The 18683-nt window shown below is 50.1% G+C and overlaps 1 protein-coding gene across 1 annotated transcript in view; it reads right to left on the bottom strand.

The window, feature by feature from the left end:
* The window catches only part of LOC119462851 (uncharacterized), a 39013-nt gene that overhangs the window by 8601 nt on the left and 11729 nt on the right, over window positions 1-18683 (bottom strand). Inside the window, exon 3 of the mRNA XM_049673110.1 lies at window positions 14209-14276. Coding sequence (XP_049529067.1) covers window positions 14209-14276 — 68 coding nt within the window. The remainder of the gene's footprint in view (window positions 1-14208; window positions 14277-18683) is intronic.

Raw genomic sequence — 18683 nt, 5'->3', positions numbered from 1 at the left:
TCTGCGTTGAAAGCGTTGCAGATGAAGTCACGGAGATGGTGGGGTATCACAAGCAGCCACTTGAGTCCATAAGAAAGGTAGGTACGACGATAAAGAAGGCCATCGCGAATGCAGAAGTGGGTAGCCTGGCGGTGAAGAGCGCGAGATGGTCAAGAGGTGGATGGATCAGAAAGGATGCTGATGAGAGCATTGATCCAGGGATCCTTGCGCTGCTGCGACGGCACGTTGCACAGCGTATGTGAAGTAAGTGTGGGCTCAATAATGGATAGTCAAGCGCTGTCAGCTGAGACCGGTGAGCGAGAAAGAGCGTCAGCGTCAGTGTTTTTCCGGCTGGAACGGTAAAGAACGCGGATGTCGCACCCCTGTAGCTTAGGGGCCCAGCAAGCAAGTCGGCCGAAAGGGTCCTTAAGGCTGGACAGCCAACAAAGGACATGGTGGTCAGTGACGACGTCGAACGTGTGACCATACAAATAAGGCCGAAATTTTCCAAGGGCCCAAATATTGGCTAAACACTCTTTCTCGGTAACCGAGTAATTAGCCTCTGCTTTTGTCATAGTGCAGCTCGCGTAGGCAACGACATATTCATCGAACCCCGCTTTCCGTCGTGCGATTACGGCGCCAAGTCCGGCGCCGCTGGCATCGGTGTGGAACTCGGTGGGGGCTCCAGGGTCGAAGTGGCGGAGGATAGGTGTCGAGGTGAGCTGCGTCACGCGAAGCTGAGTCACCGGCGAGCTACCAAGCTGAAAGCTCTTTGTCGCCGCTTAGAAGGTCTGTCAGGGGTGCACTTATGGATGCGAAATTTCGGTTTAAACGTCGGAAACACGAGCATAAACCAACGAAACTTTGAAGCATTTTTTTAAGTCCCGCGTCAGTGAGAGATTTCAGAACGTGCTCGAGACGGCTGAGATGTGTGCGCAAATCAGAGAAAAAGATGACTACGTCATCCAGGTAGCACAGACATGTGTTCCATTTGAGGCCGCGTAAAATATTCTGCATCAGCCTCTCAAAAGTGGCTGGAGTGTTACACAGGGCAAAAGGCGTCACGGTAAATTCGTATAATCTGTCAGATATCACAAATGCTGTTTTATGTCGATCAGAGGGGACATAGGGACTTGCCAGTATCCGGAACGTAAATCCATGGAAGAATAGAACTCTGCTCCCTGCAAATATTCGAGGGCGTCGGCGATGCCCGGTAACGGGTAAACGTCCTTGCGCGTTATCTTGTTCAGACGTCGGTAGTCGACGCAGAACCGAATAGTCATCCTTTTTAGGGGCGAAGCTCCTTAGGGCATGGGTCTGTCCTTCCTCCGTATGTAGCCACCTGTAGTTTTATGAAGTGTTCACTAGATGGAGTAAGTCCGTAGCTCTGGTTGGCATGGAGACCGCTATGTATGTATGTATACGCATATATACATATATTATGTATATGTATAGTATAACCGGAAGCGGACTTCCGCTTCCGTTTCCACTTCCGGTTCCGCTTCCAGCTTCCGGAGAACGCTTCCGGCGTGTTTCTCTCTCGTCCGTAGGTAGGTGCGCTGCGGTGCACAAGGGCGTTCGTTCCCGACGCGCGTTCTCTTTCGTTCCCGACGCGCGTTCTCTTTCTCTCGTTCCCGCCACGCGCTCTCTTTCTATCTCGTCCATAGCTAGCGGCGCTGCGGTGCACAAGGGCGTTCGTTCCCGATGCGCGCTCTCTTTCTTGTCCGTAGCTAGGGGCGCTGCATTGCACAAGGGCGTTCGTTCCCGACGCGCGCTCTCTTTATCTCTCGTCCGTAGCTGTGGATTACCAGAATGATCCCCCAGTGCTTCGCCCACTCATCATCATTCACTTCGTGGATATGCTGTGATTTTTTTCTTAACAAGGACGACCGGTGACACCCAGGGACTGTTTGAAGGCTGCAAAATGCCAGCATGTCAGCAACCTGGTCGTCAATTATATGCTGCCTGGAGGCGGATACCCAATAATGGCGTTGCCGTAGAGGTGCATGGCTGCCCGTATCTATCTAGTGAAGAAAAACGGTCGACGTGCGACCCAAACCGGAAGCAGGGCTGTCAAAAAGAAGCGCGGAACTTCTGCAGGAGAGTGAGCAGCTGGCTTCGTTTAGGAAGATGACGTTCCATCATGAATGGAGCGGTGGAAAGCGTCGAGGAGGAATTGATCAACGGCAGGGTCACAAGTAAGTGCGCTAAGGTCCTTAGAAGTACGTAGAAGATGCAAAAGGTGTCGACCGGCTGAACGAGGCCTAGGCATTCGCCACGAAATAAATGTAAATGGCATGCCGTGGGGTTGTCGACGAGCACCTTCGTGACGCCTCTGTGGAGAGTAAGGAGAGCAAAGGGCAGAGTAGAACATTTGCGGCGAATGAACACTTAAGGGGGCGTAAAGAGCACAGTGCCAACAAAATAGCGGCGCCGGACACAGGCGCAAGCAGGGGAGAGCACGGAGGAACGGCATTGTCTTCGGACACAAACAGTTTATCGCTAGAAAATCGGTTGTCGATTGTCTCAAAATCGTGAAGCGCACAAAGTTCTAGCTCGGCGTGACAACAGTCAATAATGGAGTTATTGTTTGCAAGGAAGTACCAGCCTAATTTAATGTCATGGGAACATGAGGGCAGCACGACAAATTAGATGGACTACAGAAGTTCTTGAATGAAGACTCGAGCAGTACAGGCAGCGAGAGGCGTAATGTTTTGAGCGTTCGCGGCTCGAAGAGAGAGGTCGGATAAAGGCGTCAGAACCTTGCTTAGTATGCCACAGACTTTGGCGGAAATTACGGCTTGGCGGCTCCTGTATAGACAAGTGCCAGGGCGGCGATTGATTCGACATAAACTTCAAGTGCGTTGGCTGGAGAGGGACGAGGACTTGTGAATTGCGACGTGGACGGAGTTCGTTCCTCGGGAACTGCGGCCATCAGTTTTGCTACTCGGTGGGTCCGGTACGGCGACGCATCGGAGAAAGCGAGCGACGACGTGGAGATGGTGAGCGGCGGGCGTGGAGATGGTGAGCGGGCGAACAGGACAAAAGGAAGAGGTAGGAAGGATGGAAAGTGACGAGGAAAGCAGAGCGGAGAAATGTGGCACTCGCCAGAGGTTCGCGAAAGGAAGCATGCGACGTACGACGGCAATGGCGCGCCATATGACCAGCACCACCACAAGCAAAACATATTGGACGGTCATCGAAGGTGCGATATTGTTGGGGGTAAGCTGCGACTCGTGGCTGAGAAGTCGGAAAACGCTGTCGGTATAGTAGCGGCTTAGGTGGTGGCGAAAAGGTTGGTGGTAGATGCATATAAGGGGCCGCGATTGATTGTGGGCCTACTTGGCAGAACGTTGTTTGAGTATCTCTTGCCATTTTTGTGGAATTGTACGTATACCTCTGAGAAGTCGATTCTTTGTCCGTCGGCGATGGACGCGGACCACCTCGGACGTCTGCCAGATTCGGCGACGCCAGCAGTGGCCGCGTCAAGAAAGCGGACTGGCCGTCACAGTGACTCTGACAGCGAGGACACCCATATCTACTCTCTGAGCAGCGAGGAGGCCTCCGACGACGACTTCGAATTTGTTGTGAGCCGTAAAGCGAAAAGACGCAACACCAGGACCTCTTCGTCCTCGAGCACATTGAATGAAAGACCACAGCAGAGGCCTGCACACCAAGACCATCCTCTTCGTTCCTGTTGTACCCAACGGGAACATGAAACGCCTCAACAGGCAAACGGTTTGAGTGCTGCTAGAGGCACTGGTGCCGAATGAAATTATCGACATCAGAGTAAACACACTCAAGAATGTCTTGGCGATTGATGTTACGCATGCAGCCGCACTAAATAGCCTGCGCAACATGACCGACCAGGATGACATGAAGGTCCGTTACCACATCCCACTGGGCTCTCACGTCGTCACGGGTGTCATCTACGATGTAGATGCCGCGATTGCCAGCTCCGACTTGGAAGTTCTTGTGAAACCAGCCAATGAAGCTGATGTCATCGCGAGTGTTACCCGCCTGGGCAACTCACGCTGTTTGAAAATACTGTTCAAGGGAGACTCTCTACCTTCATATGTAAAGGTGAGCCACTTTCGACATCCTGTGCGACCTTTCGTAAAAAAGCCACTACAATGCCTCAAATACATGAAGCTGGGTCACGGGAGAAGCGTATGCGAGAATGCAGCCGTGTGTTCTCGCGGCGCTGAAACGAACTCCGCGGATGATTGCAGGGCCACTGTTCTTAAATGCTCGAATTGTCATGGGCCCCATGAAGCTTCGTCAAAGGATTGGCCAAACATGGAAAAGGAGCTGGCTGTATTAACACAACTGGCGAGAGACCATTCGTCTCACCGAGAGGCTGCCAAAACCATCAGAAAGCGGCGATATCGTCTCCGACGTTCCTTAAAGGGCCCCTAAACCACCCAGAGGTCGAAATTTAGTTGTGGTGTTGCAGTTGTGCATGAGTCTACAACGAACACGTAACCGCGAGCATTTTTCGAAATGGTGCCGTAATAGCGGAGTTACACGCGCTTGATGAACGAAAAACGGCCCTCTCTCATTTCGCTCTTTCCTTCGCTTCTCTCCTCGTCGGCTGGTCTCCCCTCCTCGCCGAGTGCTGCTCGAAATGTCACGTGACATACGTCATCGCCGACGCGCTTCTCAAAACACTGCCTACTTCCGGTTAAGGCACGTCCACGCTAGCCATGCTAGCGGCACATATACGGACGACGAACCGGCCTCCTGTCTGCCGCGCGAGAGGTGTCCAAAGTAGACGGCAGTTCGGCCGGCGCCCCGCCCGCTGCACCATCAACGGGCCAATCCACGACCGCGAAGCTGCGCGCCTCCGCCACCAGCAACGAAAACATCGGCTGCTGCTGAGTGCACGGCTACCGACGGGAGACGACCGGCTCGGCTGTGCTCGCATCGCAGCCAACTGTGCCGCTAATATCAGCGTATTTTTCTTCTTTGTGTACAATTAGTTGCGAAGAGCGATAACAACGATAAGAAAATATTGCGGCTTGTGAGCGTCGGTAATTCATTTCGAAGCGCCGTCCGCTTTAGCTTTGAAGGGATCCGGAAAAGGCCTAGCGACGATATCGGCGCCGTCGAGCGATCAGCGGCGGTGAGGCTGCCGCAGAAATGAGTCCCGGTCTCATCCTCTCTACGTACGGCAAGGAAATCTTGCCGCTCGCGAGCAAAACCGCTGTCGAACGGCAGCCCGCGAATGGCAAACGGCGTGCGGCGAGTTAGCGTGCCGGTAACGTGGACGTAGACTCGGCGCTTCTCGGCTACCCGATGTTGCTGCGGTGCCGGCGCGTGTTATGCGAAGCGTGCCGCTATATAGACCCTGTGTTGCGCGCACGTCTGGAAAGGCCAACACTGTCGCACTCTATTCGTGCAGCTAATCAGACCGCTAAGCATGACTGTGTTGGAACACGAGCGATTTGGTCATTTGGCACTTGCGTTGCGGGCTGTAAATACCGATGCGCAAGCGAGCAACACGGCGAGGACGAGCAGGGAGCGCGCGTACCTGCTAGCAGACAAACCGGAAGTCGTAGGTTCTTGTTCGACCAACGGACATCGTTTCCACCGTTGACATCACCAGATTCCCCCTGCTGACGTCGTGACGACCGCTGGGGTTCCGCAAAGGCGAGGGGAGGAGGACGGCATTGTTTTTTTGGTTTTGTGGCGCGCCCGCGGCGCGTAGCGCTGCAGCGTTTGGCATCGTTGTTCGTGATTGCATTCTGAACTCGATGCGCGTGTTTACTTGAAATGTTCAAAAAATATCTGAGGTGGTTTAGGGGCCCTTTAAAGGAAGTCAGCGCCTCTACCGCGTCTGTCGCATATCCACCGGCTCCACCTCCCTTGCCGCCCAGACCAGTCACGGCTCATAGGAACCAGAATGCTGGAAAAAAGTCGCAATTTCACCTGAAAGGCAAAGCATCAATTGCGATAGCAAATTTGTAGAGAGCTATACGGAGTAATGATATTAGCTTTATAAGCTGTATAAAATTGGACATGCAGCAGCACCGGCAGCACGCAGAACTGTTGTCGACGCCGTCGGCGTTTTGCCCGCGTTCGCTCAAAATGCGTGCGGCGTTGGTGACTGTTGCCGGAGCCTCTGATATAAATAGGCACTTGGTGCCGCAGCTAAACGTCGCCTCCCTTCCCTCCCCCCCTCCCCCACGGCCTCTCGCGCGTCGGAAGAAGGCGCGTTTGCTCTACATATATGGTGATTGTAAAGGAGGAAAGAGATGCCTACTTCTGCAGCCCTTAAGCGAGCACGGCGCGGAACGCGCGTTTGTTCTCCGCCGTGCGTTCACTCCCCGTGAAAGCGCGCGCCCCTCGCGCCCTTTCACTCGCACATACAGCGTTCGGCGCGCGGCGACGATTTCATCTCCATTGACGTCATCCGGAACCTCACGGCGACGGCGACGCCGACGGCAGAAATCTGCTTTTGAGTGTCCATATAATTGCTATCGCAATAAAAGTGAGGCTGCGACTGATACAGCTTGGCCTAGGTTGCCAACACCACAGCCACCCGTAAATTCACAGTGCACATCGGCAACCACGAATCCTGAACCTCCCACCGATAAACTGCCTGAAGAGGACAAACAAGTGATCGCGATGCTTCGATCGATGATGAACGTCATTCGCGTGCTCCTAGGCAAGCTAGAAACGCCATCAGCTCAAAGTGCACTACAGGTACTGGATGCTCTAAATTCAGTACTTGCAAGCCTTGAGTAGACACCATGGCTCGTCCAATACTGTCATTTCGCACTGAGGTCAGACAAGCTTCGATTTTACAGTGGAACACCTGAGGCTTGAGGTTCCGCCTCTCATCCTTCCGTCAATATATTTTCACCAATCGGATTCCCATATTCTTTATTTGTGAACCCAACGTACTTACTCCCATCAAACTGTCAGGGTACGAACCATTTTTATCGTCGACGTGCGAGGAGCGCAGCAAATTGTCGTTTACATCCACACGGATTTTACGTATGCCCACCATGCAGTACAACCACATGATGACAATCAGTATGTCTTCCTACGTGTAAAAAAGAAACACGTGTCATTCACACTCATTGGTGTCTACTTATCGCCGTCAGGACGAATTGAATGCGATAGACTGCGAGACATATTGTTACATACCAGTGGTCCTTGGATTATAACGGGCGATTTCAACACACATCACTTACTCTGCGGTAGCTCGGCAATTAATTTCAGAGGCAGGAATCTGTTGTCATTTGCCAATGATCACGACCTTTGTGTGATGAATGATGGCAGTCCTACATACCTGCGAGGGCTTAAGTACAGCAGTTGCCTGGATTTGACTTTGGTATCACAATGCTTCAGCTCGCATGTACAGTGGTTTTCAGACATAGAAGCACATGAAAGTGACCATATTCCCACTTGCTTGAAGATCAGGGGGCTAAACAATTCCTCCTCGTCGAATGCAGTGCAACGTATCGATTGGACTAAATTTAGGCTACATATGGAAAATGCATGCAGAGAAGACCTTGGCCATAGCCTAGATGATACCATCTCAGACGCAATGAGAGAAGCTTCATGCCTCCTGACGTTGACAGCGAAGCGTTCCCAATTTGACGTAGAACTGGAGAGGCTAACGGCACTTCGACGATGAGCTGAAAGGAGATACAGGCGCACGAAGGCAGTTTGTGACCTGAGAATGGCACGAAGAACACAGAAGAAAATCCAGCGCCATTTGGACAAATTGCAGGAACAACGTTCGAAGCCCTTTTGTGAATCACTGGACCCTCGTAAACCACTTTCATACATCTGGAGGACAGTTCGTGGCCTCCGCTCGTCTCCGCAACAGCGACATCATTTCATGGCCTTAGTCCTACATCACTGCCACACGCAACTTGAGGTGGCAAATGATTTTTGTGCGTGGATCACTGGCATGTGTGTCACCCTCAACGCCGAAGATGTTGGTGTCGTCCCTCTCCTCGCGTCCCAGAAATGGAACTCCCATTTAATATGAAAGAACTTGGCGCATCATTGGCTGCTTCTCGACGTTCATCTTCACCAGGGCCTGACGGCATCACCTATGCAGCTCTTGCCCATCTTGGACGAGAGGCCAGACAAGAGCTGTTGAATTACTACAACCGTTCATGGCATGACGGAATTGTTCCTAAGCAATGGAAAATAAGTCGGCTTGTACCGCTACTAAAACCAGGAAAGTCGCCTTTAGACCTGACGTCATATCGCCCTATTGCCCTCGCAAGTTTCATTGGAAAAGTAATGGAAAAGATTATCCTTACCCGCCTATAATGGTACCTTGAATGCCACAATATATACCTGGACTCAATGACAGGATTTCGGCGAGGCAGATCTTCAATAGACAGTGTTATCGACCTCACAACGTACATACAACAACAAAAATGCCTCAAGCGCATATCAGTGGCGCTCTTTCTTGATGTGAAAGGGGCGTATAATAATGTCACACATGAAGCGATCCTTGACTCATTGGAGGCTGTATGTCCGTATGTTTCAATGGATCAGAGACTATTTGACCAGAAGGTACTTTCTTCTTTGTGCAGACCGAAAATGGCCCCTCTGCCAACTATTATACCTACGGCAACGTCCCTCAGGGCGGGGTATTGAGCCCTGTTCTCTTTAACCTAGCTATGATTGGCCTTGCTGAAATATTACCCAAGGCAATACACCTGTCAATCTAGTCCGACGATATTTGTCTTTGGTCTTCTGCGGTGACTCGTCTTCAAGTGCGTGCGAGAATTCATCGGGCAGCCACCCTAACTTGTTCGTATCTCCGAAAACAAGGCTTTAGTATGTCCATCGAAAAGTGTGCGCTTATCGCGTTTATGCGCAAACCCATGACACCGTACCCTGTTTCTCTCAATGGCCAGGCTATTACATACCAGAAGTCTCACCGCTTCTTAGGTGTGATTATTGACAGGAACCTTTCATGGAGCCCCCACTGCATGTACCTGAAGCGGAGACTAATTTCGATTGCACATATAATGAAGTTCCTGTGTGGAAAAACTTGGGGAACGTTGGTATGGTCCATGCCGCAGCTGTACAGAACACTGTTTCTGGGCTTTTTACGATACAGCTTGCCGGTTTAGGTGAACACATGCAAAACAAATATTCGTACCCTCCAAAGTTTGCAAGGCCAGGCTTTGCGGACATGTCTTGGACTTCCACGATGCGCCTCGCCTCATGCAACAATCATGATTGCTAGAGACTACTTGGTTCCAACATACATCATGGTTGACAACCTCAGAGCACACATTCGACACCTGTGTCGCGTACCTAGTCATCACATTGCTGCTTTGCCGGCACAGGGACCTCAGGCCATGTTTTCGAAACTTGTTGCGGCATAATCAAGGCTGCCTTCCATCGGGCTTTACACCAGCAGCAAGATCACTGTCACCCCCGTGGTGTCTACAACAGCCACAAGTAAACCTCACGATTCCGCGAATTACAAAGAAGATCCGTCATTCCACGGTAGCTCACCGACAGTTGACATTGTCATTACTGAACGATGTATATGAACTAAGAGCGCAGGTTTACACCGATGGACCTGTCTCAGGCACCAGCTCCACAGGCGCTTTTATCATCCCGGCCTTACAAGTCACAAGGAAGTTCAAAGTGTCCCACATAACGACCTCTATGGCAACAGAACTTGCCGCCCTACGTGCTGCTGTTATTTACATCGTAGAAACACCACCTCGAAAGTGGGTCATTTTTGTAACTCCAAGGCAGCCCTTCAGAGTCTGCAGTCAGCATTACAACGCAAGACACATGAACAACTGGTGGTTGAGGCCAGAGAGGTTCTCCATCAAGCCCTCATGAACGGACATGACATCATTTTTCAATGGCTGCCGGGGCACTGTGGCATCGTCGGTAATGACCTTGCTGATGATGCCGCCCAGTCAGCCCATAAGGAAACCCTGACAGTTCCTATATCCTTATCAAGGACAGACGCTGCGAGGGGTCTTTGTTTACTCGCTCAAACCGAGACAGAAACTTCATGGAGCAGCCCGATTTTTACGAACTGTCGTCTCCATCGGCTGAATCCTACACTGAGGCTGCAGATTCTATCGAAATTCCCCCGCCGTGATGCAACTTTACTTTGCCGCCTCTGGTTAGGGGTGGCTTTTACGAAAGCGTGCTCATTCCTTCTGGGCATGTCCGACACACCAATCTGTGACTCTTGCAACTGTGAGGAGATGGTGGAACATGTGTTGTGTTTTTGTCATCTTTATGAAATTGAACGCGACATTCTCCGGAGTGTGTTAAACCGATTAGACAGCAGACCGTTTTCAGAGACAAAGATTCTTGGACCGTGGCCCCACGCGTCACAGGCTTACAAAGCGACGCGGGCATTGTTACAGTTCATGAAGTCAACTGGCCTCAGTGACCGGTTGTGAAGTGTTGGACAACCGCACGTGTTCATACTGAGAGTACTTTCTTCCCTCTCTCTCCTTTCTTTTCATCCCTTTAAACCCCTTCCCCCGTGTAGGGCAGCAAACTGGACGTGAGTCCGGTTAACCTCCCTGCCTCTCCTTTCTTCTTTTTCCTCCTCCTCCTTGTGGACGAGGTCGGGCAAATGCTTCTGCGTAAGTAAGAGGTGCAGTGACTGCCATCGGATCACGGGCTGTAGGAATGGCTTGAGAAACTTACTCCTGGTTGAAGTAGCGGATCGTAGGTGCCAAAGCGGATGGTAGTTCCGGGACGGAAGACATCAAACATAGCTGGCGAGCGACCTCTGCGTGAACGAATTCCCGAATCTTCAGAAACAGAGTAACATGGTCATCGCTGACTCCAAGTTTGGACAGGGAGTCGGCGGATGCAGGGGGACGTCTGTTGGGAAGTCGTTGCCTCCGCAACTCGTCGTAACTTAGGTACAATTTTATCACTTTGACGACACTGCGAGGACTCTTCGATAATAACGTTTGGAACAAGTCGACCTCAATACTCTTCATTATATGTTTGATCTTCTCCTCCTCTGACATCGACGCGTTCACCCGTTTGCAAAAGTCAACAATGTCCTCAATGTAGCTCGTGAAATTCTCTCCTATCTCTTCGGATCATGTACGCAAACGTTATTCTACACGAAGCTTTCGTACTGCTGGCCGGCCGAAAAATTGAGTAGAGCTCGTCTTGAAGACCAACTACGTAGTTAGATTGGCTTCATGGTTTAGAAACCATAATTTCGCAACGTCCGAGAGATAGAAGGCTATGCTTCCCAATTTGGTAACATCGTCCCACTAGTTATGGGCACTCACTCACTCGTATTAGGAGATCCAATCTTCAACGTCTTTGTCATATGTACCAGAGAAGATAGGGGGATCTTGCTAACGCAAGGCATCGGCACAAACCAGGGTGGGCGGTGCCGTTGAAGGAGTTGGAGGACTGCCGCTTGCGTCGTCGGGCATGATGGGGGGTGGAGTTCGACTCTGAAGTTCCAGGGTGGTGGAAACCCAGCAGCCTCCACCACTTGCTAAGAGATTTATTAGGAACGGGCAGCAGTCAAAAGCGTTCTTCCAAGGACAGCAACCACAGCTAATGCCGATGGCAATGCTGCTGAGGCGCAGCGTACTCTTCTCCATTACAATATATATATTATGTTTGTGTGTGTGAAAAAGTATTTTTTTCGAGCTCGCCTTGATAGGCCGTAAAGTACGCAGACGTATGTACAGCAAAATATGGCTGTTTCACATAATGCTTTTCATTGTTATTTTATACCCCATGTGCTTGTTTCGAGACGCACGAGGACGAGCACAATAGCTGGAAGCTGTTTAAACAGAGGCTACGTGGCCTGTTCGACAAGCCAGATAGCTTGTCGAACAGGCTGATCAGGCTTGTAAAACATGCTTGTCGAACAGGTACGGGTATATGAAATTGTATATGTGAAGCTCATCAGTGAACTTCATTCAGGCCATCTTGGATTACTGGGCATGGAAAACACGCTACTTATCCCACTTCAACGAACCACTTTGATGTCGACAACTTGCCTCTACAGTATCATGGCAAAGGCATCATTCAGTCTGCTGGTTACTATAGTTCTACTGTTGGGGCAATCATGAAGGAATGCCATCGTTCTGAACACGGCAAGAGCCACCGGGTCGCCCATCACTTTATCGGCCTTGCTACTCAGCCGCGACGTCTGCTTGCATAGATTACACCAGGCAGCCACTAACGTAAGACAACGGGGCTTGCATTCTGCGTAGAATACTCGAAGCCACCTTATCCTCATGCCTTAGTCAGCGCCTAGGCACAACCTCGTAGGAACGATATCGCTGATTCGTGCTATGACTTACCAAGAAGTCAATAACATGGCTCTCTCCACCACGCGTTTTGCCTATCGCTTCAATGCCATAAAAGTTTTGATGGCAATTCTTTATCACGTTACCCATTGCCAGAATATATCTGCAAGCCTATCCGCCTGACAGATCGGTTTCACATTTCTGATGTAGTTGTATTTAGTCCGCAGGTCTAAACAGCTTCTCATATTCCTCAAAACCCGCCGTGGTGGCGGAGTGGCTTCGTCTTTGCGCTGCTAAGCACGAGACGCGGGACCAAATGCGGGTCACGGAACCGTATTTCAAAGGGGGCAAAATGCAGCCGCGCCGGTGTACCGTGCACTGGGTGCAAGTTCAAGAACCCTAGGTGGTCATCATTCTTCTGGTGTGCACCACTACAGCGTGCATTCTTAGCATACTGTGGGTTTGGCACCTGAAACCACTGCATTTATTTTGGTTAATTCGAGAAATCCGCCCTGAAAGTGTTTAACACACCGCTGTTTTCTCACTACCGACGCCTGTAATGCTAATCGCGTTGTACCTGCTCTCCTTTTTGACTGCACCGTCAGCAACGTCCCTCCAAGCCGAAAATCTAGACAATGCGGAACCTATAGCTGTTTCTGTGTTATTGCATTTACCCTAATTCCTCTAACGACATGCGTCCGAATCGCAACCTTTTTGGCGTTCAATTTTATGGAAATTTTGACATGACAGTCGACGACAATGGATCAAGCTTGTTCTTATTTGCGCGGGTCTTTGCTATCGTTTAAAAGCAAGTTGTGGTAGAACCAATCGGACGTTATTGTCATCGGGAGGAAATAGCTGATGCAGGCTGCAGGAATGAATTGAACAGACCAGCAATGCTTCGTAAGTGCACTGCTGGCTTCGGTAATGGTGTTTGATGATGGCGGAAAAATATTAGCCGACATGTATTGATCGGAGGCTTGAGAGCGTGACGACAACGGTATCACGACAGCGAGACGAGGACGGCAAGATAAAGACGGCGTGACAATGTCAGCGCAGCCCCTCTGTGTTTCTCGGGTCGTTTACTCTACACAGGCCAGATTCTCCTTCGACCATTCGCATTAAAATCACTATGAGAATCGGTATAATCAAAGCGGTACACAGCCAGCATATCCACAACAGACGCGCCACAGACATCGACGACAAACGTGCCCGTCAACTGTCAGCCGAGGCCGTAGAGAAACGCGACACAGCTCCACTACCGACCAAACCATGTAAACTTACAGACGCCACAAAGGTCCCACATCTAGTAATCAAAGCACGTGCTAATCAAAGGGCTTGTTGGAGTTCGTCGGCAAACGCGAACCACAACTCGGCTGCGCAGATGCACGGGGATTATGCATCGGCGCCTTGTCTGCGTTAAATTCTCGACCGCCGACCACCGAAAAAGCAGGCCATAGAGCGAAAAAAAAAGAAGCGCTTCGCTTTAAGTTACCCATGCCTCCCATCACTCAGGTAATACGCATTGACCCTGGAAGCACACTTGAAGTCATAGAAATGTGTAGTCTCCGCCTAAACATAGCTGATGGCCATACTGTCACTTTTTACATTCCGCGGACCCCGGTGACGTCACTGTTGGTCATGACTTTATCTCTGCGTATTGCCCGCCCTATGACGGCCTGAGAAAAAAGTAACACTCGTATATCGCCGCCGTTCATGCACAGGCATGCTTCAAAGAACAGATATATCGTCAGTTGAAGTCACTTTTTGTTTATTTTCACAGCCTTGCTTAGAAAGTGAGATGAAAAACTCAATGTCTGATTTTGGCAACGGGAACAAAAGATGAATGCGTATTTTACCAGCCTAACTAAATTTCTTTGACGAGAGCTGTAGTTAACGATGGTAGATCATGACTAATGAATGTAAATGTGACAGCACTGCCAAACTACTTTCTTGTTTAAGTACTTACCGTTGTTTATTATCAGATTGAGCACGTCTGGAGACGTAGTTTTGCTGTAGTCCAAAGTGACATCCTGCCTAAAAAACAACGAAATAAGTAATTTTATTAGATTGCACATAAGCCCGACATCGTCCCAACATCGGACAAACAAGGGTCAATAAAATGAGGACAGCGTGAACTGAACACATCAGCGACGAGAACAAACTTCGACTAGTGGGCGCTAATTGCAGCATTGGGACAATGTTTCTATGGAGACAATGCAAAGCAGGAAGAGAGTGTGAATTCCGTTCTTACATCATATTTACTTTTCCATGATTCAGTTACTTGATATCCTTGAAGCTACCCCTGTCCTGCCGTGCCATAGGGCATCGACCGTTTTCGCTTCAGCTTACAGGCGTTCCGCAAAGAAATTCGTAAGGGTGAATGATATTACAAAATAGACTCTCAACATTTCTTTCTATCAGAAGCGCATTAAGCGCGATGTCACGTGCGAAGGCCGCCATCGCATTGAAAGACCACATCGGCAAACCTTTCGGCAAACGCCATCTGAAGACGACAGTTTACGCTAATGCGATTAACATAGAAGCAATGTAGCGAGTCACCTCTCACCACCCCAGACATGTCATGCATTAGGCGTGTGCATTAGACGGATTTCTCTGTTGCACTTCCCGCTAGACTCGCTGTCCTATTAGAGCCGCCACACCGAATTCCGTGCATGGCATGTGTCTATATATATATATATATATATATATATACATTCAGTGATGATTCTCTGAATATGTATGACGCGGGTTCAAGTTGATTTGAAACAAATCGGCTTGTTCCTCATTATGCTCTGTTAGAAATTGAAAGTCCCAAGCCTATTGTTATCTAGAAGGCGCCGATGGACCTATGCACATGTTTATCTCAATGACTGTGTCATTATTCGTCTCTTAAAGAATTGAAATGATAGCCAGAGAAGAAACAAGTTTGACAGCTGTGAAGACTCTATTATAAGAAATCTAATCATTTTATTAAAACATAACGAGATGCTTTGGGACGGAGAAAAAAAGAATACGAGGGCTCCTAAGCATTTCTTATCAGGGCGTAAGCAATAATGTCCAATTGAACGCCATGTGAGCGGTGCTTTGAGTGTGGCGCTGCGAGTAGTATTTGCGTAAAAGCTCGTTCCGCCCGCTGTGTATTGGGAGAGTAGACGAAGATGCTGGATTTCGCTGTTTGCCTCCTCGCTCGATTTTGCTCCGTTCTTCCGCTCCCTTACTTCGCCTGCGGTGTACTGGAAAGGACGGCCAACGTGTGGCTACTTCCGAGGCTCTCGCTGCCTACGATGTAGATGCTTCATACTACTTAGCGGTACGTGCTGCCCGAGCCAGCAAGCGCGAGCCAGCGTCCCAGCGGATGGAAAGTTAGGGGCCGTTATTTCGCTGCTGCAGACGTTCCCGGCTTTTTCGCTCAAACGGCCATTTGACGCTTTTGCATCAAAAAGTATTTGAGAGGAAGGACTTCATTTGCGCTTCTGCATATGCCAATAAAAAAAAAGAGGAGGTAGCTGAAGATTTGATAGACATGCACTATGCATGACCAGGCGCATTTTTTCATTGGACAGGTGGCCATCTATGAGAACGTGTTACGGAGAACCATGCGGAGCAGACGGTAGACGTGCCCATAGGGAGATCAGGAGCTTGTTTTATGGATTTTCCAATGAGGGTGTTTACTTTGTCCTTGTCGATCTCCGTCAATACCTCGTACGTATCTGCATATGCTACCTTAGAGACGACGAAGGCCTGAACGAAGTGGATGGGGTCGTTCTCTTTCATGCATTTGTATCGGTTGGCCATTCTCTGGATTATGTTTAAGGCCTGCTCCGTCGTCCTAGGCAAGCGTTTGAGCGTCTGGTCGCATTTTGCGTCAGCTTGTATCAGCAGTCCCAGGATTATGTGGGTGATGCAGGACTTTATAACCTGCACCTCTACGGTGACCTGTAGCTATCTTCACCCTTCTTGGTGCGGCGCCGCCGGACCACAAGAAGGTATAACATCTCAAGCGAGCAGACAAATCCGCTCTCATTTGCCTCTTGGTGCTCGGTATACTCCCCAGGCGCCCCGAGAAACCCAGGAACGCGATGTTAAAGAGGAGTGGAGAGAGGACCGCGCCTTGGGTAGTGCCTCGGCATCCGAGTGCGATAGAGTCAGATATTGGGTATGGCTGTGCTGTCAAACAGAAAGTGAACAATGTATTGTACTTCTTTCCGAGCATCATGTGTTGTGAAGATTCCTAATGATCGCCTCGTGTGCCACGCTGTCAAATTGCCTCTTCAGGTCGAGCGCGAGAGTGGCCCGGGATGAGTGGCGTATGGCAGGAACGAGGATCATCTCCTCCTTCAATCCAATTAGCATGGCCTGAGTCCCGAGATGTTCTTTAAAGTTAAACATGGTGTCCGGCATTTGGTAAGTTTCGCCCGGCGTTTATGGGCGAAACCATGAAACCCTTTGCATGTCCTTGCCTCTGCATGAGGTGATGGACGCCATTCCACCCCGTGAATGTGGATTTACAGCGAAGCTGTTGCCGACGTCACACAAGCGCCGCCACCACAAGTTGTCGCACCGTCGAGATCAAGGTAGCGTCCACGTTGGTACTTCGACGACGCGGTGCACATTCGCGGCGTCCATACGCTTGCGCGTAGCCCGCGTTCACGATCTGACCGTCACTGTAATTTTTGACCAGTCTTGCCGTGATGTCTATTGCGGTCGCAGCACACTCAGCGGGACCGACGCAATGGGCAGAGCGCCCACTGATCAAGAACAGATACATCGTGTGCACACATTCGTCACACGCGCATGTAGGTGTGCCGGAGTGCAGCACATATCCTCATTCTAGTAGATCCTCCGCTTCGCGCAAGTGCGGTATTGAAGGAATTCAATTTCTCATAGTAAAGTGCGTCACAATATTTGTAAACTGCGACTCCCACACAACCTGCAGACATGATAGCGTCGTAGTGTAGTTTGAACATACTAGAAAACATAATGCTGTTACGCGGAAGCTCAAAATTACACTAGCTCTGGAGGCGACAGTTTTTCTTTGTCGACGAGAAGGTGTACACGCATGTACACAGAAAATTGCCGGGTTAGCCATATACAGCTTCGCTGTAAAAGAATGAATTGCGCAGGACGTAAGGAAGGGACCGACAACGGCGGTGCTCTGGACGAGCCAAATGTTCACTCTTTCATGCAGCATATATAGTGTATCCGGTTCTCGATTTGCAATCCGACTCTCGTGAAGCCGTCGTTATCCCACCATCTACAGTCGTCATGCAGTCGGCTGTCGCTATTGTTGGCCTGTGCTCTGCCCGACTGCCCATCGCTCAGAGAAACACCGTCGTTCTCTTCACTGGCATCGAGCATTGCGCTCACGAACTCATTCGCGGTCTGGATATCCTCGCCACTCACTCTGCCCTCATTGACTGTTCGGCTAGCTGACTTCGCCTTGACTTGCCTCTTCTTGCCGACCCTGTTGACCCGCCTCAAAGCCGTTTATGCTGCATGGATTCTATTCGCCTCCCACGTAAATCTGTGATACACGTCGACTTGTTTTCCCACACCAGCCGTACCTGATGGCAATTACGTGGTCGCACCAATTCCGGCCGTTATACTTACACATGGTGTTACCGTTCCGCACACTCTGCTGACAATTACTGGCAGCCGCACCTTCCTTCCCCTTATCAATTTCGCGCTAACTGCGCAAGTCATTCTGCAGGATGATCAGCTCAAGCCCTCAACAGTCGAAGATTCTTGCAGCTCAGCTCATCCCTCGACGTCATCCCACGGCAGTGGCGCCGACATTCATACGATGATTTCGTCTGACCTAACACCTTCTCTAGCTGAAGCCCTCTGCCACGTTCTTGAAGGCTATCGCAATATTTTTGACTTTGACAATTGACCCTTAGGCGAAACGTCCGTTGTGACCCATCGCATAATTACTGGCAATGCGGTCCCTATTCAGTGACGCCCATATCCTATTTCCGCGTCGGGACGAGCAGTTATAATGCAGAAGTAAAAAATGCTTGAAAACGACATTAAAACGACATTATCGAGCCTTCCTGTAGTCCCTGGACTTCTCCCGTCGTACTTGTCAAAAAGAACAATTGCACCTGGCACTTTTATATAGATTATCGCTACCTGAACAAAATAAAAATGGACGTTTACCTTTTGCCACGCACTGATGACGCTTTAGACTGCCTGCTCGGTGCCACCTATTTTTCTTCTGTCGACCTATGGTCCTCCTACTGACAGATATCCGTCGACGACATGGACCGAGAGAAGACTGCATTTGTTACCTCTGACAGTCTTTATCAGCTCAAGGTGTTGGCTTTCGGTCTCTGTAACGCGCGGCCGCCTTCGAATGAATGATGGGCTCTTTGCTTCAGGGGTTCAAGTGGTCCACCTGTTTGTGCTATCTGGACGACGTCATGGTTTTCTCGCCCACAT

This window comes from Dermacentor silvarum, chromosome 8, assembly GCF_013339745.2.
Source record: "Dermacentor silvarum isolate Dsil-2018 chromosome 8, BIME_Dsil_1.4, whole genome shotgun sequence".
Classification (NCBI taxonomy): Eukaryota; Metazoa; Arthropoda; class Arachnida; order Ixodida; family Ixodidae; genus Dermacentor; species Dermacentor silvarum.
Note: the sequence above shows the minus strand (reverse complement) of the source record. Positions and strands in the feature narration are given on the sequence as shown.